The following is a 22,596-nucleotide window of genomic DNA, read 5'->3' as shown; positions in this document are numbered from 1 at the left end:
GTCCAGATGGCTTTTAGTATATCCAGGAATGGAAACATTTATTAATGAGATATTGGCTGAAACAGCACTCAGCAAAATAAACAACTGCTTGTCCAGAGATCTGCAGGATGTTACAGATGTCATTTGACATGTTTGTCTCACTTAAAGTATTCACATGGGGAAGATGGTAGATTAAGTCAGACTTTTCCTCATTTAGATACATTTTTGAAGAGTTGCTTACCTGAGTGATATGAGGAAGGCAAGTACTATCTGACAACAGCCTTTTCACTCTAGGCAGAGGTCTTATAATAGCATTGTCTTGATCCCTAAAAAAAAAATAAAAAAAATAAAGTGGCACAGCAGTAAGCACACATGTGCCTTTTCCCTTTCAAGAATAAACAATTTTATTAAGCCATAAGTATCAGGCTATTGAGAGCATATTCAGTGTCATTATTTTTTTGTTAACTTCAAAGTTTGTTGTTAGACTTGGTTTGTGGTTTAAAGTGTGGTTTAATGACATGCATTAAAGCAGCTTTGGTTTTAAGTTAAACAAGAGCCTGCCTACAAGAGTAAGACTACGCTGCTGTGCGTTAGGAACACACATAGCTTGTGCATTCATTCTTGCAGTCCCTTTCACAATATTAGTATTGTCTCATTTACAAACTCCCTATTTGCCCACAGAATTAATTACTACTACGTAAAAGGCTCTAATACAGTTCATTAATGTACTACTTGGTTTCTAAGAAAAGCTTTAAGATAGAGTTTATGAATTTATGCGTCTGTCAGAGAAAGTTAACCACTTCTGCTGGAAATTAGTGTTTACCTGCTGGGAAAATATCCACACATTGTGATGAGCATGTTGAGTACAAGTGTGGCAAGGTCAGTCTCATTCAACACAGGCTGGCCGCTGGCAAGCAAGCACCACTTCAGCTGAGGGATGACCTGTAATGGTCGCCAACCATCCATACCTTGAGCCCAGCAACGTGTTTTTGAAGTCAGCTTTCCACTGTTCCATAGTTCCTGCATCTATTCCAAGATTAGAGATTAATTTAGTTGATTCAGCATTCAGAGCTACCTTTGCTCCTAAATAGTCACACTCAAGACAAGCTTTTAACTGCTGTATGGCAGATATTATAGTTGCATGAAATTCCAACATATTTATAACTCTGTCAGGAAACATGAGGCAGAAGTTGATAGATTAATGGCAACATAATTGGGGCATGGAGGAGTAGGCAGCCTTACCAAAAAGGCTGTGGTTCCTGGCACATCAAGTCTCTTATCTAGCTTTAACCCTTATTTAAAGAGTTAGTCTGAGAATATAGTTTAGCATTGTTTACAGTTTTCCCTCTCACTGTTTGAAACACACACAGTCAACAGGATGGAAATAATTTGTCAAGTTTGAGAGTTTGAAGCTGACAGGTACCTCTTGAAAGCTGTAAGGACCACTCCTTTCTTTGTCAGCATTGCCAAAGTACCATTCTTTCTCGCTCTCCCTCTTCATATCAGGTGCCGCCTCAATCACATTGCTCTAGAATTTGATGTTTATAAGAACAGCTTTAGCTTCAGTGCAAATATCACATTTCTACAGGAAATGTGAATAGGACATTGATTTTTTTTTTTCTTTTAATGAATTGTCCTTTCAGCAAAGCAACATATGAATAGTAATAAACAAAGGCCACATACCTGCAGAGGGACTGTAGCTCTGCTTGTGTGGAGATGTGCCAGAGTAAGCAAATCTACAAGGATTCGAATGCCATTTGAATCCATAAGGTCCTTCACATTTTTCTGTTAATGGATGAACTGAGTTAACATAAGCATTTTCTAGATGAAAGTTGTTACAAGTACTGAACAGTTTTATTCAAGTAAGAAGTGACCATGAGAAAAGTCAAATCATTCTCTAAAGTGACTAGAATGGTACAATCACCACAATATCTACACACTTCCTTCAGCTTTCTTGCCAGTAAACAACTACCACATCCCAGAAAGCAGTATCTAACATTGTTTTAAGACTTCCTCAAGACTTGAATTTTTGCTCCAGTTAATCCTGAAAGACTAGTTCAGACCATTTTATACAGCTGAAAGACCAATAAACTACTGTTAAGTGTACGTGTCCACCTTACCTTATTAAGGATCAGCTTGTTGAGAAACAGTATCAATCTGTCCCGCTCAAGCCTATCAGTGCACTATTGCAGCAAAAGAGAACAAATCAGTATTTGATAGCACATATTAGAAGTTACCTTCAAAAGTCAATACAGTTGCACCTGCAAAGACCCATTTACTTGTTTCATACCCAGGATAAAACTGCTGACTATTAAGTGTCCAGTTTCATGCACAGCTAATAAACATAGCTTTCTGCCACTGAGGAGGAAAGGCCTTGGTGCCCTCCGTCCCCTTTGTTGCTCTGGGTCTGACACTCAAACCCACTTTTCTGCCAAGTCTATTGTTCTAAAGGGACAGTGTTTGGATTCCCCAGTGAGCTGGTTAACACAAATACAAGGGAAAAAGAGAATGCTTTCAGGCAGCAAACAGAATGGGTCTTTGATGTTACATCTCTGGTGAGACTATCAAGATTCAAAGCAAAATAACAAGAGACTGCATTGGTTCAGTTTCACTTACAACAGCCATATCTAAAACCCATACTGATGTTAGCAAAGAACCCCTTCTTGAGGCTGCATGGAAATGTATTTTTGGAAGCTGTACCAGTTGTCAGACATAACTTAACAGACACTTAATAGGCAAAGTAGTTACCACTAAAAATCTAATCCATCACATGTGCCCATTTAAGGCTACCATTTCATTAGGTCTGGGGCTGTTGCTACTACTCTTGAAGTCAGTATTTTGGAATAATGTGATGTGGAACAAGGCTCTCCTCTTAAAAACCTCTATGCTTCTGCATTTTTCAAAAGCAAGCACAAGATTAATATCACACAAAGTTCCTTCGCACTGTTTCTGTACAGCCTGAAAACCTGTTAAGGCCAATAAAATGCAGATATAAAGAGACTAGTTTAAAATACCTTTATGATAAGCAGTTTTTTCAGTGAAACTCCAACTGAATCAAGGAGAGATATTAGGAACACTTGGTGACAGCATGGGAAAAGTATTCATGCTGCAGCTTCATGTTCTGTAAAACCAAAACTCGAGTTTCACAGCAACTTGAAGGATCTGAACATATGTTGGACTAGCTGTATGTTAACTACTACCTCAAGTAATTTTAAATAATTCTTACCCTTTCTAACATCCCAACAATGTACTTGGTATCAGCAAATGGTCCTATTTCTTCATGACACCTCCCATAAACAATGGCCAATGCTTGCAGACATAAACATTTCATATTCACTTTTGGGGTAAGCAAGAAGCGATGGTAGAGTTCATTGAAGAATTCATACCTAAGAAAGAGATGAGATTTTAGTGAAGAAAATAAAACAGAGACCTTGGGAATGAGATAGGATTTTAATAATGTCTCACGATTTTTTGATTGCTCCACTCTCTTCAGTTTCATCTTCTTCCAGTAGCAATCTTAGATAATAATCCCCTATTTTTATTTCTTCAGAAAGGCACTCATATTTTACCTGTAACACAAAAAAAGTTACTTAACAGTAAATACTGTTTCTCCTTCATTAAGTTTTTGCTTGCATAACAATACTGTACTTACTTGCATCCATAAACTCAACAAGGTTAGCAACCCCTCCTACAGTCTGAGGAAGACTGAAATCTGCAAGTTTGCTGTTAAAGAAACGCACATCTACAAATTTATGCCATAAGCTATTGCTGTTCCCCAGAACAAATGAAGTTTCTCATCTTACTGAAATCCCAGCTTCCAGCCTTTAAGTAACTTGTTTCTAATATCAGCTGGTTTTACTAATTAAACTTGGATAATACATGATGTATCCAGTGACTCAAACTTTAACAAGTAGTTATTGCATTGCAAGGTATTTCACTCAATGTTACTACAAGTATGAAACACAAGCATGACTTTATTACTAGTTATACTTGCTATTATGCTGGGTAATAAAAGCCTAGAGGCATCAGTATACACACCAAGAAGCTGAAGTGAAATTGCACAATGACAGCAATCATTGACTTCAGAGCAACTACATGAAAACTAGCCATATGCCTCAACGCTCAGTGGTTTTAGGCATTTGGCAAACACCTCATTTAGAGATACTTGTAACATACCACAAAAGCCACTCTTCTACAGTGGTTTTTCTTACCTATAGTTTGCAGGCCACTGCCATGAGGCCACAAAGTTATCTCCAGATTTGACCACAGCACGTGATACAAAGACATCCCACTAACTAGTACACTTCCAAAGCAATCTCAAGCCACCATCCCCCTTAGCAAAGTGGTTCCACAGCTGACAGAGAAGCCTTTGTCACCACTATATAGTTAGTTCAAATACTTACAGTATAGCCTGATAAAGTATTCATTTAAAATATTTAAAAGCAAGTCTTTGAGACAGCAGCTGTTCAAAGATGACGTTACAGAAGCCCCCTCCAGCCAGTCCCAAGTATCCTGGGCTATAACTGCAAGAATGCTAGTGATACATTCCAGTAGCATAAGCCACATAGAAGTGCAAAGCACAGGTGGGAAGCCTGTACTACTAAGTTTCAAATCTGTACTTTTTATTCTGCCCCAGTTAGCACCTCTAAAGTACAGAGATGGAGTTGAGATAGCAGACACTGTGGCACTCAGAAGTCCTGCGCCTGACCCATACCTGAAGGAAACTTCGAAAGCTAAATGCCAGTCCAAAAAATACCAAACCCAAGCTGAGCTATTTACTGCATCAAGGTAAGAAGTAATCTGTAGCTGCGTGATAGGGGTAAGTTGCATACATAAAATAGTTTTCTCCTAAAGCCTTAGCCTGATGTCTTGCAATTCTTTCTGATTTGCCAGAATAGTCAACTGAGAATTCTTCAAAAGCAGCAGTTTACTCTTGTTTCACTAGTAGTCCTCTGCTCAAATTTCAACTAGAAAGCTGTACTGTGACAAGGATGACATTGGGAATATCTAAGAATATCTTACAGTTTAATTCAAGTGTGGCCTTGCTTTGCTTTAGCATTAAACATTAATTAAAACTGTGTGGAACGAAACAATACTGGAGATAAGAGTAGAATACAGGAAGTGTTTATTAGAACATTACTTGAAAACATCTTGCAAGTTGTTTTGAGAAAGCCAATTAGGACCATACCAATTGCTTTGCAGAAGTCTGAAAGGCTATTTTGACTTTAGGTACTGCTGTTCCTAGAATGTGAAAACAGTATCCTCAATCTATAATTTACAGAGCAGCATGGTTTTAGTCACATAACCTATTCATGGTTTGGCAACCCAGTATTTAACAGCCTTAGGATCACTGAGACGTGATGGAAATAAAGACAAAGAACCTGCTATCAGGAAGAAGTGACTTGTGAAACTACCCAAAACAAGTCTGATGGAGCACATTCAAGAACAAGTATGACTTATCTTGACAACAATGTAACACCAACTCTTCTCTTCTCCTCTTAATGCAAGAATACATCAAGGGTTCTGATCAATGTTTCATCTCTCCAGTGTCATTTGCCAGGCTGAAGAGGTGTCAGTTTTGCAGAGTGACACTGGACAATAGTACCTTTTCACAGCCTCAAGCCTTAGCAGTTTATTCCATAACCCCAAAAGAATTCTAGCATGCAGTCAGGGATTGTCAACACAAGATTCACTCACATCAGAGGCAGAAAAGCGACATTTTAAGTAGACATTTTACATATACAGTTTCTCCTACAGTGGGTCATTTACCTCAAACTCCTGATGGTTCCATGAGATAACATTAGCACTACCAAGTTCTCTGTCAATATTAAATGCTCTCATCTCAGACTCTAGTGTATCTCTCAGTTCTTCCCGTGTTTTGAAGTTCCAAATCAAGTTTGATCTAGCATGATCCTGAAGAAATCTAAGAAAAAAGTTAGATAGTTTAAACCCCTCAAAACATTATCTGAAAGGCAGACAAGACTCAGCTGGCAAGCTAGAGAAGATTAGCATTAGTGGACCTTAATTAGAAGGCACTGAGTAGTGGTCTCTAGTTTGTTACAGTAGTTACAGTTGTTCACTTGTATAGTGTTTTCATAGTCATGGAGGTCAGCCTAGACTAAAGCGTGCCTGTTGTCATCCCTTTTGGCTCAATTTGTTATCTGCATATGGTTGATGACCAGGAGACATGCAACCTATTCATCATATCTGCCAGTAAGGGCTACAAGCGAACAACAACCCAGGGCAGCAGACATACACATACCAAGTGTATGTTTCAAACAAAAAAAGTAGTTCATGCAGGAAAACAGAAGTTGATGTTTCAAGCATCACAAGACAGTTAGTGGACATTCTTCAGTGGCAGTTACAAAACAGCCTTTGGGTCCAGAGACTGGCTGAGAGCAGCACTTTAATACTCAAAGTTTAGGAGCATGCGAATCTTCCTTTCATGCAACACTTGTGCAGAACGGACTATATTTGACCTTTAGAAACGTTAAGTTTATGGAATTTCCCCAAGCTTGCTTTCATAGAGTTTGTTGAGCAGTCAAGCTTTTAGTCCATTTAACATAACACCCCTAGCCAAAGTGATAATGTCTTTTTTTTCCAGATGGAGGCCCCTCCCTTGTCAACTGTGACAGTTGTAAGAACTTGCAGGTAAGCAAGCTGCATTTAGGACCTGTGGTGCTATTTGAAATTCAGTATCCATGTCTTTTCTCTTTGCCTGCCTTAAGCTCATTTTTATCTCAATTCAAGTTAAAACATCTTGAGTAGCTTACAGGTTGATGCACCAACACACTACAATGATTTTCAGTGCTACTGTGCTTAGCCTTCATCAGCATGCAGATCTGCACCTGCAATTTGTTTTTCATTCTTCCTTTTGATTCAAGGGAAAAAAAGGATGTAGTTTGATAACATTTGAGAAGCTTTCCAAATTCCCCCCTTTCCTAAACACAAGCTAAATCCTTAAGTATACCTTAGGATTTCATTTTTTATAAGTTCCTGTTACAAAGCACTTGCACTCTTTCAAGGCAGGCAAAAATTGGAATCAAGCCACAGCAACTCAGAAGATACTAACAAAAATATCCAGCCAGGTAATAACTTGTATCTGAGACCACCATATTAATCTTAGTATTTTACCTGTAATAGAAGAGATCCCAGTTTGCTTCTATTTTTATTCTTTGGCGTCGTTTCCTTAATATCACTGGCTTTTGAATAATGTTCTGCAAAAAGAGACAAATTTAAGAAGTTAATAGAACAGATACTCCCCATTATACCTTTTTAAAATAAAAAGCTAGGGTTTTTTTACTCCTTCAAAAGCCACACTAAGTTAAGCCTCATTAATAAGGTCTCCTTTTCTAGCAAGTAGTAGCAACAGACTTTCACAAGTGTTATTTACACCAAGTTAAATCATGCCAGAGAAACTTTCAGCTGTTTAACAAGTTATTCATTTAGAAGCAAGTTATCCCTGAGAAAAGCTTAGTTCCCATCACCATAAGCACTCATCAGCTCCAAAGCTGACGGAGGGGGAAACCCACAACAAGAATGCCTTGCTCTTGAAAGGAAATAACTGGAGCAAGTCACACAAGTAAGTCACAAACCTGACTTGGCCACTGAAAGGTTCCCTAGTTTGATCAAGCATGAAATCAATGTTAAACTCTACATGAGGTACCACATGCAAGCAGAAGTCTGAGCAACATAATCCACACAAGTGGCAGAGATATACAGACTCACCATATTGTTTCTGTCCTGATTGTGATGGAAAGTTGGAAGAAAAAGAAAAGGTACATTTAACAAGCCACAGCCACTGAAGTAATTCAAAGTGGTAATACCAAACTTGCTACTACTCTTTCCAAGCTACACTTGCACACATTTACTGTGAAGTTAAACAGCTCAGAACTCGATAGAAAAATGATTGTTTAAACTCAGTATCTTGACAAGATGTTTAAAGTGCAATTTGCCCTTCCACCACCATCTTCCACATAGAATCATAGAATAGTTTAGGTTGGAAAAGACCTTTAAGATCATCAAGTCCAACCATTAACCTTTCCACATTAATACTTTGTTGTGAACCTAGTTCACCATTATTCCAGAAATATTACCTGCCAAAATTCTGCACCACAGTCTACATCAAACTTGAGCTAGATTTTACCAAGTTAAGTTATTCCTAAATTAAAGCTTACTGTTACATGAAGTACAAAGACAGGCATTTTTAATATTCTGAATTGCATTGCTCTCTTCATCCTTCCTTGCATATATAATAGTTTATTTCATTTCCAGAATGCATAAAAACAAGGTTAGTCAGGAGACTAAAGAAAGCTAAGGGAAACACCTCATAATTCCAAGTCTGTCATACAGAATGTGAACAACAAAATTAAAGGAAAAAGGAGACCAACAGTAAGAACTCAAGCAGTGCTTGAGCTATCCCCTCTTATAATATCGGATCAAAACACTCACCTATCACTTCAATCTTAACTGCGGTTTTATGTATAGTCTTATGTTGCAATTTAAGCACTGATACACCTATACTCAAGGTAATACTAAGTTTGTTCAAGCAGGTTCCATAACTGAAATACCACTAGCATAAAGTTCATCATTTTGGATGCAAAGAATCCAAAGTTTTCAAAATTATCCAAAGAATTCATAGTTTATTCCAAATGTAGTTTAAAAACTGGTTTTGCCACATTTCAAGGAATTTCCTATTCTCCTGTATAATTATCTTGGAAGAAACGCACATAAGCTGCAGGCCAGTTTGATAAGGTTGGCTAAACCAAGAACAAGCTAAAGCTTTAATACATATGCTGAAGGAATCCATCTGCCTGCTTTACATTCTCCCTGGAATTCCTTTCTAACCCAAGATGAAAAGTAGCAAGAGGCAGAGAGTTTGCTAAAAGGAAGCAGAACTATGAAGCTTCTCACATTCCTACACTTCTATTACTGTCAAACTTCCCTCTGATTTCATGGAGTTGTAGGTGTTCCTCTCTACACTTAGTCAAGTTGCTGTAACAAAGAGTTTCAAATACTTTTACCTCTTTTTGAGCTATGCCCATTCTATCTCTCCAGTGCATCAAGACTAGATCCACCTTCTCTTTGGCAAATTTTTCAACTTCCTTTGCAGCTTTTCCAGCCAGTCTCTGCCACTCCGGCACTTTATTAAACTTGCCATACTGATCCTGCAGAATAAATCCTATTAGTTATTTGCAGTTGCAGGTCTATCAACATGTTTGATGCAGACCAATGCAACAGTCAAGTGTCTGTATTAGAAAAGTCACTAAGACTGTACATGTAAATAATGGAAGAGGCAAGACAGCTATATTTACTTACAGTTGCGATTTTTAAGTTATCTCTAACATGCATCCTATCAGCATCTTTTTCAGGAACAGGATCAGCACTGTCAAGGTATGCCAGCAAACCTGGTGGCTAAGAACATTTAAAACCAGCGTAAACACACAGGTGGCTGATGGAACAGAAACCATCACATTAGGTAGCAAGACCTTTTCTTTAAATTAGAGATTTCAAAACAGAATTTATATTCTACTCTAAAGCAAGTATGTAAAGATACAGCATCTTTTTGCTTTTTAGTTAAATGACATCATCCTCAACAGAATCATTCAACAGAGGCACATCATTAGCTTCAGTACAGCAGAGCTCTTGCCTATATCCCATTTCTTAAAGGAGCACCTAATGAAGCTAAGGACTGCAGGAAGAAGAGAGTTGATACCACTGCAATATTGAGGGGGGATAAATACTGTAATACCAGAATCCATCTCCATCCATATCATCTCATATGGATTGAATGTTGCGTGTGACATTAGAGATGAGATGGTCTCATTTGACTAAGCTTTCTGGAAAATAGTGACCAAGATCAAGACAGTTTACTCTGCCAAAAATGAAGGAACTGCTATTTTGAATTTAAAAGTTGGAGGTTTTCCAGATTTAGTAATTCCTTACAACGCTATTCTTCGAACTACTTTCACTGAAGTAACTTAAGCAAGAACCTTTCAGGAGGCTGTAAGGGTGAAAGAACATGGGAAGTATCAGCTAATAGATAAATTTAGCTATGTTATAAGCAAACAAAGTTGTACAGGCATGAAAGCGTACATAGAACTGTTGCCTTAATTTCTTACTCGCACTAAGCATTGGAGACTGTCTCCTGCATTTTTTTTTTCTTCATTAAAAGGACAAAAAAAGTCAGACACCTTATTTTTAAGCTGTGTCAAATGCTGTTTTTAAGAGTGGCAGGAAAGTAACAGAATACTTTAAGAATCAAAGATGTTTCATACTAGCCATCAATATCCCTCAAATAGCCAGACTGTTGATCTCCCAGGCTAGACCTCCCCCTTGGAGGGGAAAGGGAATGTGTTTACTATATAGACTATCCCAAGTTTTCTAATACTACAGGTTTCCAGATTTTATTCTTTCCCTACTCCATATCCCATTTTTACTCACCAAAATACGTTTCAACAAGTTCATAGCAGTTTTGTTCTCAGCTGTCCAGAGGCCAACCAAATGTCTACTTAACTGCCTGAAAAAGCCATTGAAATTAACAAACTGCAAGTTAGTATTTTGAACAGATTTTTAAACCTCTAAACTGACACCCTTACCATGCTGGTGAAATGAAGATGAGCAAGAGCTTCATGTTCTTGAGTAAGAGCACAAAGCATTTTGTTCCAGTTCAAGTATATGCTTAGCATGCTTTAAAGTGTTGCCTTTAAGAAGTTCCAGTGAAGTTAGTGGAACAGTAGCAGCACATGCTTTTTGATCTAGACCTCAAAAGAACACTTGAGCAATAGAGCAGAAACTAAACATCTAATGACCAAGTGTAAGTTTATCCAGTCAGTCTTCAGTTACAGTTAAAGTTAAGAGTCTAGTAGCCATCAAGAACTTAACTGCTCTACTTGAAGCTCTTAATACCAGTTACTGGCTACGAAAGCCTTTTTGGGAGCCTGCCTTTATGCCAACTGACACTTTCTGCCAACATTTGTCACTAGGGTTCTACTGCATTGAACTGAAGCACTGCTTACACACAGGTCATAACTAGTAGCTCCAAATAGAACTAGTATGACAAGGTTTCATACTAGCTCTCTCCTGAATGACATACAGTGGCAAGAAGATCCACTTGTCACTACATTACTTAGCAACTTTAAGTGTTTCAGGAACGTGCAGTTAAAACTTCTACAATCTTGTATTTGGGTGGAAATAATTGAATTATTACTCATCCTCCTCAACATGCCCTCAGGCCCAGTCTCAGAGGTGACAAGTTCTACTGACGGCTGAATTCATGGAATGATTTCCGTATGAGGAGGCTTCTCTCTCAGACAGGATGGGTGATCCTAACTGCATGCAAGATGTCCGAGGTGTACACACCATGATTTATACAGTTGTATAATAAAGTTGAACCTTTTTATACGTTCCAGGCATTCTACTTGCCTTTTTTTTTTCCTGAATGTTTTCAGAAAAAAATAAAAATCAAAACTTGAGCCTTTAATGAGTAACCAACCCAAGTCCCATTTTGGAAAAAAAATAATCAAAGGTTTATTAAGTGGCTGCAGTCTCAGCTGAAGCTTGCTCTATTTAAACACACCAGCTGCTGAAGAAAATATTCTCCTAAAGAACTGCAAGTTTTCTTCCCTGACCTCCCGATGTTTCTAATGTTAGCTAGGCCATTACTTAGACTTTTTAAACATAATATATCAAGTGAGACTGACATACCTATTTGTAAGCATCCTCTGATCTGTGCTTATTGTAAACATAGCAGTGTGCAAGTGACGAGGTAAGGCACCTTCACTGAGGGCAAGATCTTGCATTTTGGTAGCAATCTCTTTGTCTCCTTCCTTTGGAAACAGGGCAAGATGATTACTAAAGAAAGAATCTTAGTTAAGCTGCTTTTATCTTACTCTACAGTTCCAAGGCCTTCTTGACCATCAATTACGTCAACTAATATCCAAAAGCCAGAAGCTATAGTATGATGGGCTTTAAGTGCAAGTTCTCAACAGCAACTGATCAAACTTGTAGTAAAGCCATGGACCAGATAATAGGTAGTTGTATCTATGAGGACAGTAACTGAATAAGGTAAGATCCATGTCTCCCATCATGGATCGGGAGGTTGGTAGTACATTTACAAGTACCACTTCCACCCTGCAACTGTAAATTAGGGTGAAACAAAGAATGACAGCCACAAGTAATTGCTTGTTGCTTGACTTTGGTCAACAGTAACCATTTAAGAATAACTGGTGCTGTTCAGTTTAGACAGCCACATGGGTAAGACTGTCACTCAGCTGAGATACACTGGTTGCAATGAATAATTAAGAAAAAGCTTTCACTGCATTTTTACTTGCCCATGTCCCACTATAGTTCAAATGACAGGAGTTGTAAGAAGCAGCACAGCAATTTTTAGCTAACATTATCAAGTATATCAATGGAAACTTGCAGATTTCTAATACCTCTATTTCAAGTGTTCATTCACTTCCATTCCAAGAAAGTATTCGATGCATTTCAGATGCATAAGCCATTATGATACAATGAGGCACTAACTTCAGCCCTGAATTTCAACACAGGAAGTGTCGAGAGCCAGTTAGCAAGGTCACCCTGCAACAATCATGAGCAGCCCTTGAGAAGTATGGATTTGGCCCATACGTCATGTGGTATGGAAACCAACAAAGCCAAATCATCCTGTGTTGAAGCAGGAAGAGCAAGAACAGAGGCTGACATCACTACTCTGCTCTGGGACACTACTGCCTGCTAATCCCAGTCCCATTCCATCTGGCAATGCATCCCAGGAAATATGGCCTCCCTGAGAGACTCTCTTTAACATGCAGAAGGCTGGTGGCTCTGAGATGTGTGACTGAGCTACACACAACATTAACAGCCAAACCTTGACTGCAGTATGAAAACATGCAAGGCACTACCTAATGTCCCAACTCACATGCCTTCCAAACCCCCAAGTGTAAAATAAAGCAAGTTGCTATACTAAACCACTCACAATTAAGCAGGTGTTCTGTTCCTCACCTTTCCCCGTGTGTCCCCCCCGCCCCCCCCAAGAGAAGTTAATATAACAAACTTCTACTATTGGTAAGCGATTGCACTTCCAAAATAGACAATACATATTTAGTATGCTATCTGAGGTATCATTGATTAAATCTCACCTCTATTATTGCCTTCATTACCAAACCTGCTCCTTTCACAATTGCCATGGAAGGGTGCTAAAATAGAACATTGACAAAGTAATTTTTCAAGTGCAAAATTTGAAGATTAGATCATCTGTGATTCAGCTTCCTTAACTCATCTACATGGCTGTTCTACCTCCAGTTCTGGGCAAAAGTTAATATTTCAGTGCTGTGAAAGCTAGCCCCAGGAACAGTTCCTATCCTATACCTTTAAACAAGAATCTCTCATGCAACTATCAGATGGACTTCTTGGCACTGAACAGCAGTATATACCAGAGAAGCTGAAATAATGCTAGGGAAACTGACACAAGCTGACACTAACCAAGAAGCAGAAGAGCATACTGTTTTTACAGAAAAAAAAGCACTGACATTTTAGCTAAAAATCCTAGAATTCTTACAGGTTTACTATTGAAGAGGATGTTACTCTTGCTCTGTAGCTTTTAACTCTTGTTTACTGAAAGTGAAAGAAAAGGTGGCAGATTCTCCAAAAAAAGGAAGATCTGTGCATCTGCTGAATCTAGCTTAACATTTAATTGGTATTTTAAAGTGTTGCTAGAAACAAGTCTTAGGCAGTCTATTCTACAATGATTTGGCATATCATTCACTATAGAATAACCACCTCAATCTGATATCTGAAGGTAAAGCAATCGGTCACTAAAAACACTCGCCAAGGTAGAAAAGGTTTAGGTGCATTAAGTAGCGGAACAGTAGACAAATTTGTCTTTCAGGAGAAGAAGAAAAAGTTCATGTTCACTGACAACCTAAGGCCTCCGATAATAACTAAAAAAGTTATGAAATCTTACCTGAAAGAGCTTAAATAGTGTTCTTCCATTAGATGCCACCATTTCCAACAACATGTCAAACTGCTGCCCCTCAGTAGTCTCACTATATGGAGCACATAGGGCAAATGTCAGGAAGTCCAGAAGCGAACTAATTACTAGAGCACCTGTCCCATGATCCTGAAATTAAGACGACACATATGTAATACAGATACAGCGTTTCTCCCCTGCCTGAAAGTATTCATGCAAGTTTTATTCAGTACTCATGATGCCGAAGGTGCTCTTCCCTGTCACATCATGAAATAGTCTGCGAACAAAAGTTACAAGTTTAAAATATGCTATTACTCCGAGTCTGGCAATACTCTGGTAAAAGTATTGGCTCCTAGAGCATATCAGAGACTCAGGACCTTGTATAATGGTGTGCTGCAAAATACTTTTACTAGTTTTAATCCCACAAGTACTAGTTTACTCTATCCTTTTAGTTAAAAGGAACACTCAGTTTCCATATTAAACATGCAAACATTTGTTGCACGACAAGTTCTGCAGTATAGACAGGTACATTCTAATCTGTCAAGATCCAAATTTATTTAGAACAAGCTTCAGTGCCAGACTTAGCTGTATTTTCTGCACTTCAATTGCAGGTACAAATACATTCAAAGATATATCCAAGTGTGACAGAAGTGTTTTCACAGCAATTAGGAAAGGCACTTAAAGAAGCTATCTGTTTTCAAAATTTGACTTACCACATGGGAATTGAATTTCTCTAGTAGATTTTCTAGAAACTTCTTTGAAGAAAGAAGGGAAGCTTTGTTCAACTGCTCCTGCCTCAAGTCGTAGTCATCATGCATGGGCTATAAAAACAAAAAAGTATTCACTATGCAGTCACATTTCAACCCTCAGTTCTTAACAGCTGTAGTCCAAAAGCCACACTCTGAACCCATAAAAAGCACATCGTACTTCAAGTTCAGCAGGAAATCACTGTACCACCACTTTTCACGTTTCAGCACACTGCAAGTTGAAGGACAGTCCCTATTTCTACATCTTTCAGCGGACTGAAGTTCACACATTCCAAAGTGAAAGAATCTGCAATTTAATACTTACACACATAAGAGCACAAAGCATGTCAATGGAGGCATGGGTTACTCCATCATTGTTCCTTTTGAGGGCTTTCACAACCTTCACTCCTAATCGTTCTCGAAATCTTTTGAAAGGAAAGCAAAACCACCAAGATTAGAGAGGAAACAGAAATCTTAGTTTTAAACTAGAAGTCCAATCAGGGACCAAAAGAGACCTGCTTCCATTGCATGTGTAAACATCAAGGTACTGGCTTGCCACAAATTTGAGATTCCTTGGTAGAAAACATTAATATCGACTTCCCTGTTAACAATATGCCAAGAGCACGTTCACCAAACCAGAGACATATTTCCATAGTTACAGGACAGTGATAGTACAGGACACTACTCACAGAGAAATAGAACTTTATAAAGGTCTCGGACTAAATGCGTATGTTACTCTTCACATCATTCAGTTGCCCCATAGTCCACAGTCAGAAATATTCCAAAGAATTTTTCATTTTTAGAAGAAAATCAGGCAGTTTTTCTGCTTCCTTATGTAATCCAATTAAGACACAAACTCCAAGCAGCCTGTACTTACTGTAGGAGTACAACTCAACTTCCCAACATCAAGTTCTACCTTGTGTTGAACTGAAGATAGCAATGGCATCAACATACTTTAAGAATGAAGAACTGCCTACTTCAAGGACAGACGAAGGTGCATTTTAGAAGTTTTTCCACTAGGAAAAACAGTAAACCTTATTTGAGTCAAGGCAGAAAGTATTTAGCAAAGGAAGAATCAGCTTTACGTACTAATGATCATTTGGGATTCTCAATTTACATTAAAGCCTGTTTCCAGTAGCTTCATGCTACTGGAAACAATTGTGTACACAGTCTTCCAGTCTTTTCCAGAAGTGAGGCTTAACTCCAATTCTCAGTTTTAAAGATAAGACATCATCAAAAGCTCAAGGTCTGTTTTCACCTACTACTTCCAAGCTTGAAGACACTTCTCACTTACTTTGGAAGCTGAGTAAAGGCAAGGAAGCCTGCTTTTGAAGCCACTAGTCGCCTTACTGCTTGGAATTGGCTTTCAAGCTCTGCATTAGATGCTGCAATATCTCCCTCTTGTGAGAGCAATGCTGTTATGGCATTATTAATGAGTTTCTCCTTGTTTTCTGAGAACAGACCCTGGTTAAGAAATAACAATTATTAATATCTTTATGCATTAACAACATCTTAAGAGGATGGGCAGAGGATTTATTCTTACATCTTGTGTAACTGCATGTAGTACCCCACTGTAGGAAATGTTAGCATTGAACCTGAACACAGCATCTGCAAAGTTACCATCTGGAAAAAGACATAACAAAAGTTAAGTGCACAGTACCTGACTAAATATCTGGATGCTTTAAAGAGCACTATAAACCCATGTAATAGGCATTAGCTTACTTGGAGGAGCAGCCAAAAACCTGAGATGAAGGCTCTCTACTTCTTCATCTACAGGCATACTGAGTAATCCCCAACGCTGGCCTTTGTGTGTGGAGGTCATTTTCACACAGACATCTCTATTACCAGAAGCTCTCACTCCATCCAACAAGCTAGCCAGGAGAGAATCTCTGGGTTGGGAGAAAGACATACAAATCCAATTTAGATCAGAATATTGATGCTGAAGAACCAAGTTATATGAAAAATAGGCAAAAAAAAAAAATCAAGCACAGAATGAAAGGTGGCAATACTTGACATCTCTTGCTAACACTGGTGCTAACTGCTACACCTCTGGAAGAAGACGCTAACTTTCAAGTGTTCCTTTATTCAGTGTAAGGACAGAGCTGTCTTACACCCAGTATAACCAGCTGCAGCCTTTCACTAAAAGGATCAACTCTTGATTATCTGTTAATGTGAGTTACACATTGCAGCCAATTCATCCCTGTGCTTTCTGCAAAGCCTCACTTAGCAGGATTAGACTGCATTACAACTGCAAGTGCACTCAGGGACTATTCTGTTGGTTGTTTTAAACAGAATCAACTACAATCATTTCAAGCAGACAGCTCAAATGGTTTTACAGCCTTCACATTTCCCTATCACTTAAACTGTGCTTTCTTTCCTTCTCTCAGATATACTGCTTAACCAAGTACAACATACACAGAACAACATTCCTTATGAGAACTAGGCTGTATTAACTGTCCAACATGTTTACATGTTCATCAGAAAGCTTCTGGACAGATTTGCTTAAAGTTAGGATGAAGGTAAAGGGGAGAGATTTAGATCCTGTAACAAATCTTGATTTGTAAGTGGCAGACCACTAGAATAGCAAGGCTTCAAGTTAACACTTCCAAGGATCAGAGTTTATGGAAGCTGAGAAACTAGAAGCACTACAATGGCAACTTCCATTTGAATTTGTAACCCACAGGAGCTCCAGTTACCTTTCTGTTGAAGAGTATTTCCGAATTTGTCCTTTGATAAATTCAATGGTAAAAAGCTGGGGGTTTTCACAGTCGCATACTATTGCAAATACCTAAAAATAAGAGATAAGGATAACATTCATGAAGCAGTGTCATTTATCTACTCTACAAATTGAGGCTATCTTATGTATACTACCAAATTCCTACTATTACCATCTTTTAGAGCTTCTATTTGAAGAAGTGGTACTGAGAAAGGTTGCCTCTTACCTCGCCTAAAGGTTTCAAAGTTGCAATGTTATAGGTAGCTGGATCCCGCTCAACTAAGCAAGCTTCTGTAAGAGCTAGTACTCTTTTCACAGGCTCCTTAAAAAAAAAAAAAAACCACACACAACACATTCGGAAAGAGAATTCTTAGCACTTAAGAGGAACCAAGTAAGTTCAGATTTATACCCTTACCAAGTGTCTAGGTGTTATTTTTTGAACAACAAACTCTGCTAAAGATGTTACAGATTCATCGTTGCTGTATTTTCCAAAGCGAAGATTCAAGTATTGCTCAAATTCTAGGGATTCTTTCCTTATCCGCAGAGAGATACCTATGAAGTTGCCAGCATGCTCTATTGCGCTTTTGATAATTTCCTCCCTCTGCTCAGATGCAAACAGGTGCTGCAAATTTTGACAAGAAGAAAGGTGCAAAATATGGCATAGCTCAAGAAATCACAGTTCCGTAAATAATCCTCCACTATATACCTAACAGTAGAGAATCTTCCCAGCAGCTAGGCTTGCCTTTGCTAAGTGCATAGCATAAAGAGAAGAGATATTTATTACACAAGAGATCCACTATTAAGTTTACATTTCCCTTTCAAAAAAAAAAAAAATCTATAGCAGCTATTCCTAAAGGATACCCTGCTACACATCAGCATGCCATTAAAGTAAAGGTCTGCATGACCTGCCTGTCCACCCTTGGCAACAGATCCTGACAGCCTGTCAGGAGTGAGAAGCCAGAGAACCACAGTGGTAGGCCCAGCTGCTATCTCTAAGGGCTGCCTTGCTATCCAGCCTTGCTAGGCAAGATTAGGGCAGCTCTAGAGGATCAATTATATATTGCTAGTTTTATGCCAGAGAAAAGCATGCTGCAGTATAAAAGATGTGGAAACCCTGATCTAGAGAGCAGAGTCCTATTTTGTTAGTAGTGACTGAAGTAGCTATATTTACATTAATAACCATGAATTAATTCCTAAAGATCCATCAGCTGCTTGCAGTATAGTACACAGAAACCCTTGTAAGATTTTTGAACCCAACATTACATTGCAGTATTTCCCAAGCAAAGCTGCTCAATATCAGATCACAGGCCTAAAAAGGAAGCATCACTGCTGATAGATCTATTTCTGAATAGAATCCCTCCATCAGTTAGGTAGATTAATAATACTGCCTGTCACTTCTGTAACTTTGAGAAATGTCAGGAAACTCCATATCCACATTGCATTCATATTCACTATCCAAATATAAATAACTAGATATTTTATGCTCTGTAGTTTTCAAACATGCAATAAGCAAACACCCACACATTGCTTTCAAATGTTTTAACTAATTTCCTGTGGAAAAGAAGGTTTAAAACCAGTCCATAAGCCTTGAGGCTCCACAGCTGGGTCCCAAAGATGCACATACGTGTATGCTCAAATTACATTGAAGCTTCATTATTAAATATGCAGCTATAAACATCCTAAGTACTGTACCAAGATGTTTTGTTTTAGTACTCACCAATCTACTAAATCCTCCATAGAGGATACAGAAGCCTCCCTGATAGCCAGCAATATCAACAAAGCCTTCAATGTTTCTGTAGTCATACGAGCACAGGACTTTATTTGTTGCAGGATCAATTTGGTCAATACCTCCAGGAGTCACCTCCAGAATCACAGGTTTCCTCGTATCACTCCAGTGATGTTTATAGCAGTTATACCTCTGCAGAGAGAGCTACTTTTAGACATCTACACACACACTCCTTTACTATACAGCAATAGTTCTTTTCCAATCTAGTAAGCAGTGTGGGTGTAAAGTTCAAAAAATTCTATCATTTCCCTTAATGCTCCTATCTATGTTAGGAACACTGTGAATCAAATGAAAGTAGCTATCTACTGACAAAGGGAGTCACAGGTTAATGCATTTTGAAGAGAGAACAGCAAACCGAAAACAGCCACCCCAAAAGGGAGTAAGTTTCTCTTGCTGCAGAAGGTGGCCTACTCACAGATTATGTGCACTGTGGTTAGACAAGGAAATAGCTACTGCACCAGATGCTGTTTGTCAGCTAATCAAGCCTAAATTAAGGTAAGCTTGTCACTACAGTGCAAATTTTTCATTTCCTCCAGTCATATTCCATTACAAACACAGACTTACTGAAATCAGTAAAAGTTAGAGGTCCGTTCTAAACTATAGTAAGACAAAGGGGACGCCCATATTCCAGCAGTGTTACCATGCTCATCACTGAAGATTTATTCTATGCAATTCTCTAAGTTACTTTAAGTGCTATCTTCTGTGACCAGAAGACATAAAACCAAATACAAAGTCGAGCTCTGTATATTGCCTTGCTTATTACTATATTACCAAGATTCATTAAATGGCAATCTTGTCTCTAATCTGACCTACAGAAATCGTCCTAGGAAACAATATTCCCAAATCAAGTGTTCAGGATGTTATGCAGAAAATTATTTAGAGTGAGAAAGTAAAATGTTAGAAGTAGTAAACATTGAACCATGAATCAGAGCTTATGTTTTTCTTCCTTCTCTCCAAATAAGAACTCCATGTGGCAATGCCCGTTATTTCAGCAGTAACATTCAGAGTCTAAGTGTACCATCATAAGGCTCAGGCCAACTGAAGAGGACTCAAATATTCAACTGTTGAAAAGGTTCCCATTGCTTTTGAACAAACTCTTAATTTTCTCTTCTCGAAGCAAGACTTCAAATCCAAATGTACAAAAGCTATTTTAGGTACTGCATATAGCACAAGCATAACATACATGAACACAGTAGAAGTTTAAGTCTTTAGATCATTTCATTACACTGCACATGATCCAGACAAGCCAGACACTTACCCGTCCTGTGATTTTTCCTTCCGAGAAGTCTGTCCTGAATCTCTGTTTTTAAAAAAAAAAGTTAACCATAAATTAATGCAAATGTGATAGCCAATCTATCCAGAAAGTCTACATTTAAGCTGACTTGTGTTTTAAGGGAATTGAACCAAGCCTCCTTGAAGACTCACCATTCCACTGCAGTTTAACATATTCAGTATTTGTAGCTTTACTTGCTATTTAAGAATCATGTACTAGTTGCTGTAACTGACACAAGATCAAGTACATTAGCAGAACAGCTCAAAAGACAACTTGCTTTCCTACTTTTTATGTAAGGAAAAAAAGCATAGTAAGCTACCACAAATGGTAATGATAACCAAGTACTTACTGCTTGCTTGAAGGAAAAAAAAAAAATCTTACCAGTGCCTCTGTAAGGAGTTCTGTTCTGTGCTCTGTGGAAAACTTAAGAGTTTCGGACTTTTTTCCACTCCCTTTGCGAAAAGTGAGACTAAATTCTGTTCCTTGTCCTTTTCCAACAGGAGAAATACTACAGATATCTCCATAAGGCCACTAGATAATGGAAAGTAATTAGGTTATACTGTTAGTAATTTTAAAGCTACATGTCCTCCACTCAAAGACCCTTAGTACCTATAACAACTGAGCTGCTGTAATGAGACAGTAGCTAGCATGCTACATGACAGCTTTAGCTTGAGCTTCCTATTCGATACTCTGCAAAGTAAGCAAATGTCCTGACTCCCTTCAGGGACATAGCCTTACAGTGATCAAACTTATCCCAGTTCATTCAGAACAGTACACCCAAAAGCAAACTACTACTTATTGGCCAATAAAGACAAATTGCCTAAAAGTACAAAAACTACTGGGTATTTGTAGAGTTAGTGAGGGCAACACCAGTTTCCTGTTATGTGTGCTTTTGTAGCAGCTGCCATACCTTCTGGTTTTGCTGAGATCTTGTCAGACCAGATAGTTTCTGAAGACTGAATGCCACTATTCATTCTGGATGATGAACGTAAGTCAGAAATCAACTCAAAATAGCCCTGTTCAAAAATGATAGTTACCTGATTTGTAACTTCTAGCGTGTTGGGATTGTATGTGGTGATGGCATGGGTTCCAACTGAAAAGACTCGCTTATACCTAAAATACAGAAGACTGTTAGTTTCTCCAGAAGTCACAGAAAAAAACCTGTTGAACAGCAAAAATTATGTTAAGGAGCTATATGCAAGTCACTGTTAGGAAATGGATATGGAATTTTCTTTGTTAAATTGTTAGTTTGCAGTTTACCCTTCTAATATGTTAAGCTCCTCTGTTCTATATATCCATAAAGGGAGCATACAAGTTAAATACCACTAAATACATTTCCTTATGCATATCTTTTCCTATATTATTGGCTAAGTTGGGACCAACGACTCTTGGAACTTGCACTGGAAGGTACTACCAGACCAGAATAAATTCTAAAAAGACAACAGATAGGAAAAAAGATATCTCTGCAATACTCTACAGCATTTGTCTGAAGCTGTCTCAGACAACAGTTGTAAAATGAAATAATCAAATTTACACACCTGGTCACAATACTGTAACAAGTCAAAGTGTTACTATGGCCAAGCCTAATTTTCTTCACCTTGAGGAAAACTAAGACTACTAAACTCAGAAAGACTCAGATCACTGAGTTCAGTATGGAGCTAGTCATTGTACTTCAATATCATAGATATGTTAACTGTCATAGTGCTTAAAGAACAGATGTAGCAAGGTAGTTCCTTGCATTTCAGGCATACCAGAAACAAGCAGCAGTGAGCTAAAGCTAAGAAATTTAGATGCATCAGGTGCAAAATGGAAGCCTTACCAGGGTTTCATTTCCTAGACAGTCTTCACAGCATACCCTGAACCAACTCTTTATACAGAGACTATTTACATATTTCTGAATCAGAAAGTTTTGCAACATAACCAACCAGAGTTTGAAACAGTAGATTATTACTAATCCCTTTTTACTTGTACAAACTACTTGCTCTAGGGTACTTCTATCTGGAAGCATTCCTGCCCAGAAAGTCAAGCCAAACCTGAACCAGAGCTAGTAGTATTCTAGCTAGTAACTATTCTCTGATGAAAGACACAGGATCTGAACATGGATGCTTTTCTTGAACTTGAACCAAA

At 38.3% G+C, this 22,596-nt stretch overlaps 1 protein-coding gene across 3 annotated transcripts in view; it reads right to left on the bottom strand.

Moving 5' to 3' along the window:
• Positions 1-22,596, bottom strand: part of DNAJC13 (DnaJ heat shock protein family (Hsp40) member C13) — a 55,764-nt gene that overhangs the window by 22,723 nt on the left and 10,445 nt on the right. The window contains exons 3-30 of one of the 3 annotated variants that reach the window (XM_075493292.1): positions 21,507-21,582; positions 20,851-21,000; positions 20,455-20,496; positions 19,128-19,328; positions 17,826-18,032; positions 17,637-17,732; positions 17,391-17,482; positions 16,417-16,583; positions 16,238-16,317; positions 15,989-16,158; positions 15,020-15,119; positions 14,662-14,769; positions 13,943-14,098; positions 13,119-13,175; positions 11,686-11,807; positions 10,423-10,498; positions 9,298-9,393; positions 9,003-9,146; positions 7,708-7,722; positions 7,114-7,196; positions 5,749-5,902; positions 3,445-3,548; positions 3,206-3,365; positions 2,100-2,162; positions 1,663-1,764; positions 1,403-1,507; positions 803-1,005; positions 221-305 (exon numbers count right to left, since the gene is read on the bottom strand). In XM_075493292.1, the coding sequence (XP_075349407.1) occupies positions 221-305; positions 803-1,005; positions 1,403-1,507; positions 1,663-1,764; positions 2,100-2,162; positions 3,206-3,365; positions 3,445-3,548; positions 5,749-5,902; positions 7,114-7,196; positions 7,708-7,722; positions 9,003-9,146; positions 9,298-9,393; positions 10,423-10,498; positions 11,686-11,807; positions 13,119-13,175; positions 13,943-14,098; positions 14,662-14,769; positions 15,020-15,119; positions 15,989-16,158; positions 16,238-16,317; positions 16,417-16,583; positions 17,391-17,482; positions 17,637-17,732; positions 17,826-18,032; positions 19,128-19,328; positions 20,455-20,496; positions 20,851-21,000; positions 21,507-21,582 (3,214 nt within the window). Of the gene's footprint in view, positions 1-220; positions 306-802; positions 1,006-1,402; positions 1,508-1,662; positions 1,765-2,099; positions 2,163-3,205; positions 3,366-3,444; positions 3,549-5,748; positions 5,903-7,113; positions 7,197-7,707; positions 7,723-8,984; positions 9,147-9,297; positions 9,394-10,422; positions 10,499-11,685; positions 11,808-13,118; positions 13,176-13,942; positions 14,099-14,661; positions 14,770-15,019; positions 15,120-15,988; positions 16,159-16,237; positions 16,318-16,416; positions 16,584-17,390; positions 17,483-17,636; positions 17,733-17,825; positions 18,033-19,127; positions 19,329-20,454; positions 20,497-20,850; positions 21,001-21,506; positions 21,583-22,596 lie in introns of all 3 variants that reach the window. The other 2 variants (XM_075493291.1, XM_075493293.1) reach the window with 2 other exon arrangements.

The sequence above is a fragment of the Mycteria americana genome, chromosome 2, assembly GCF_035582795.1.
Source record: "Mycteria americana isolate JAX WOST 10 ecotype Jacksonville Zoo and Gardens chromosome 2, USCA_MyAme_1.0, whole genome shotgun sequence".
NCBI lineage: Eukaryota > Metazoa > Chordata > Aves > Ciconiiformes > Ciconiidae > Mycteria > Mycteria americana.
The sequence above is the reverse complement of the archived record's forward strand: the minus strand, read 5'-3'. Positions and strand labels throughout refer to the sequence as shown.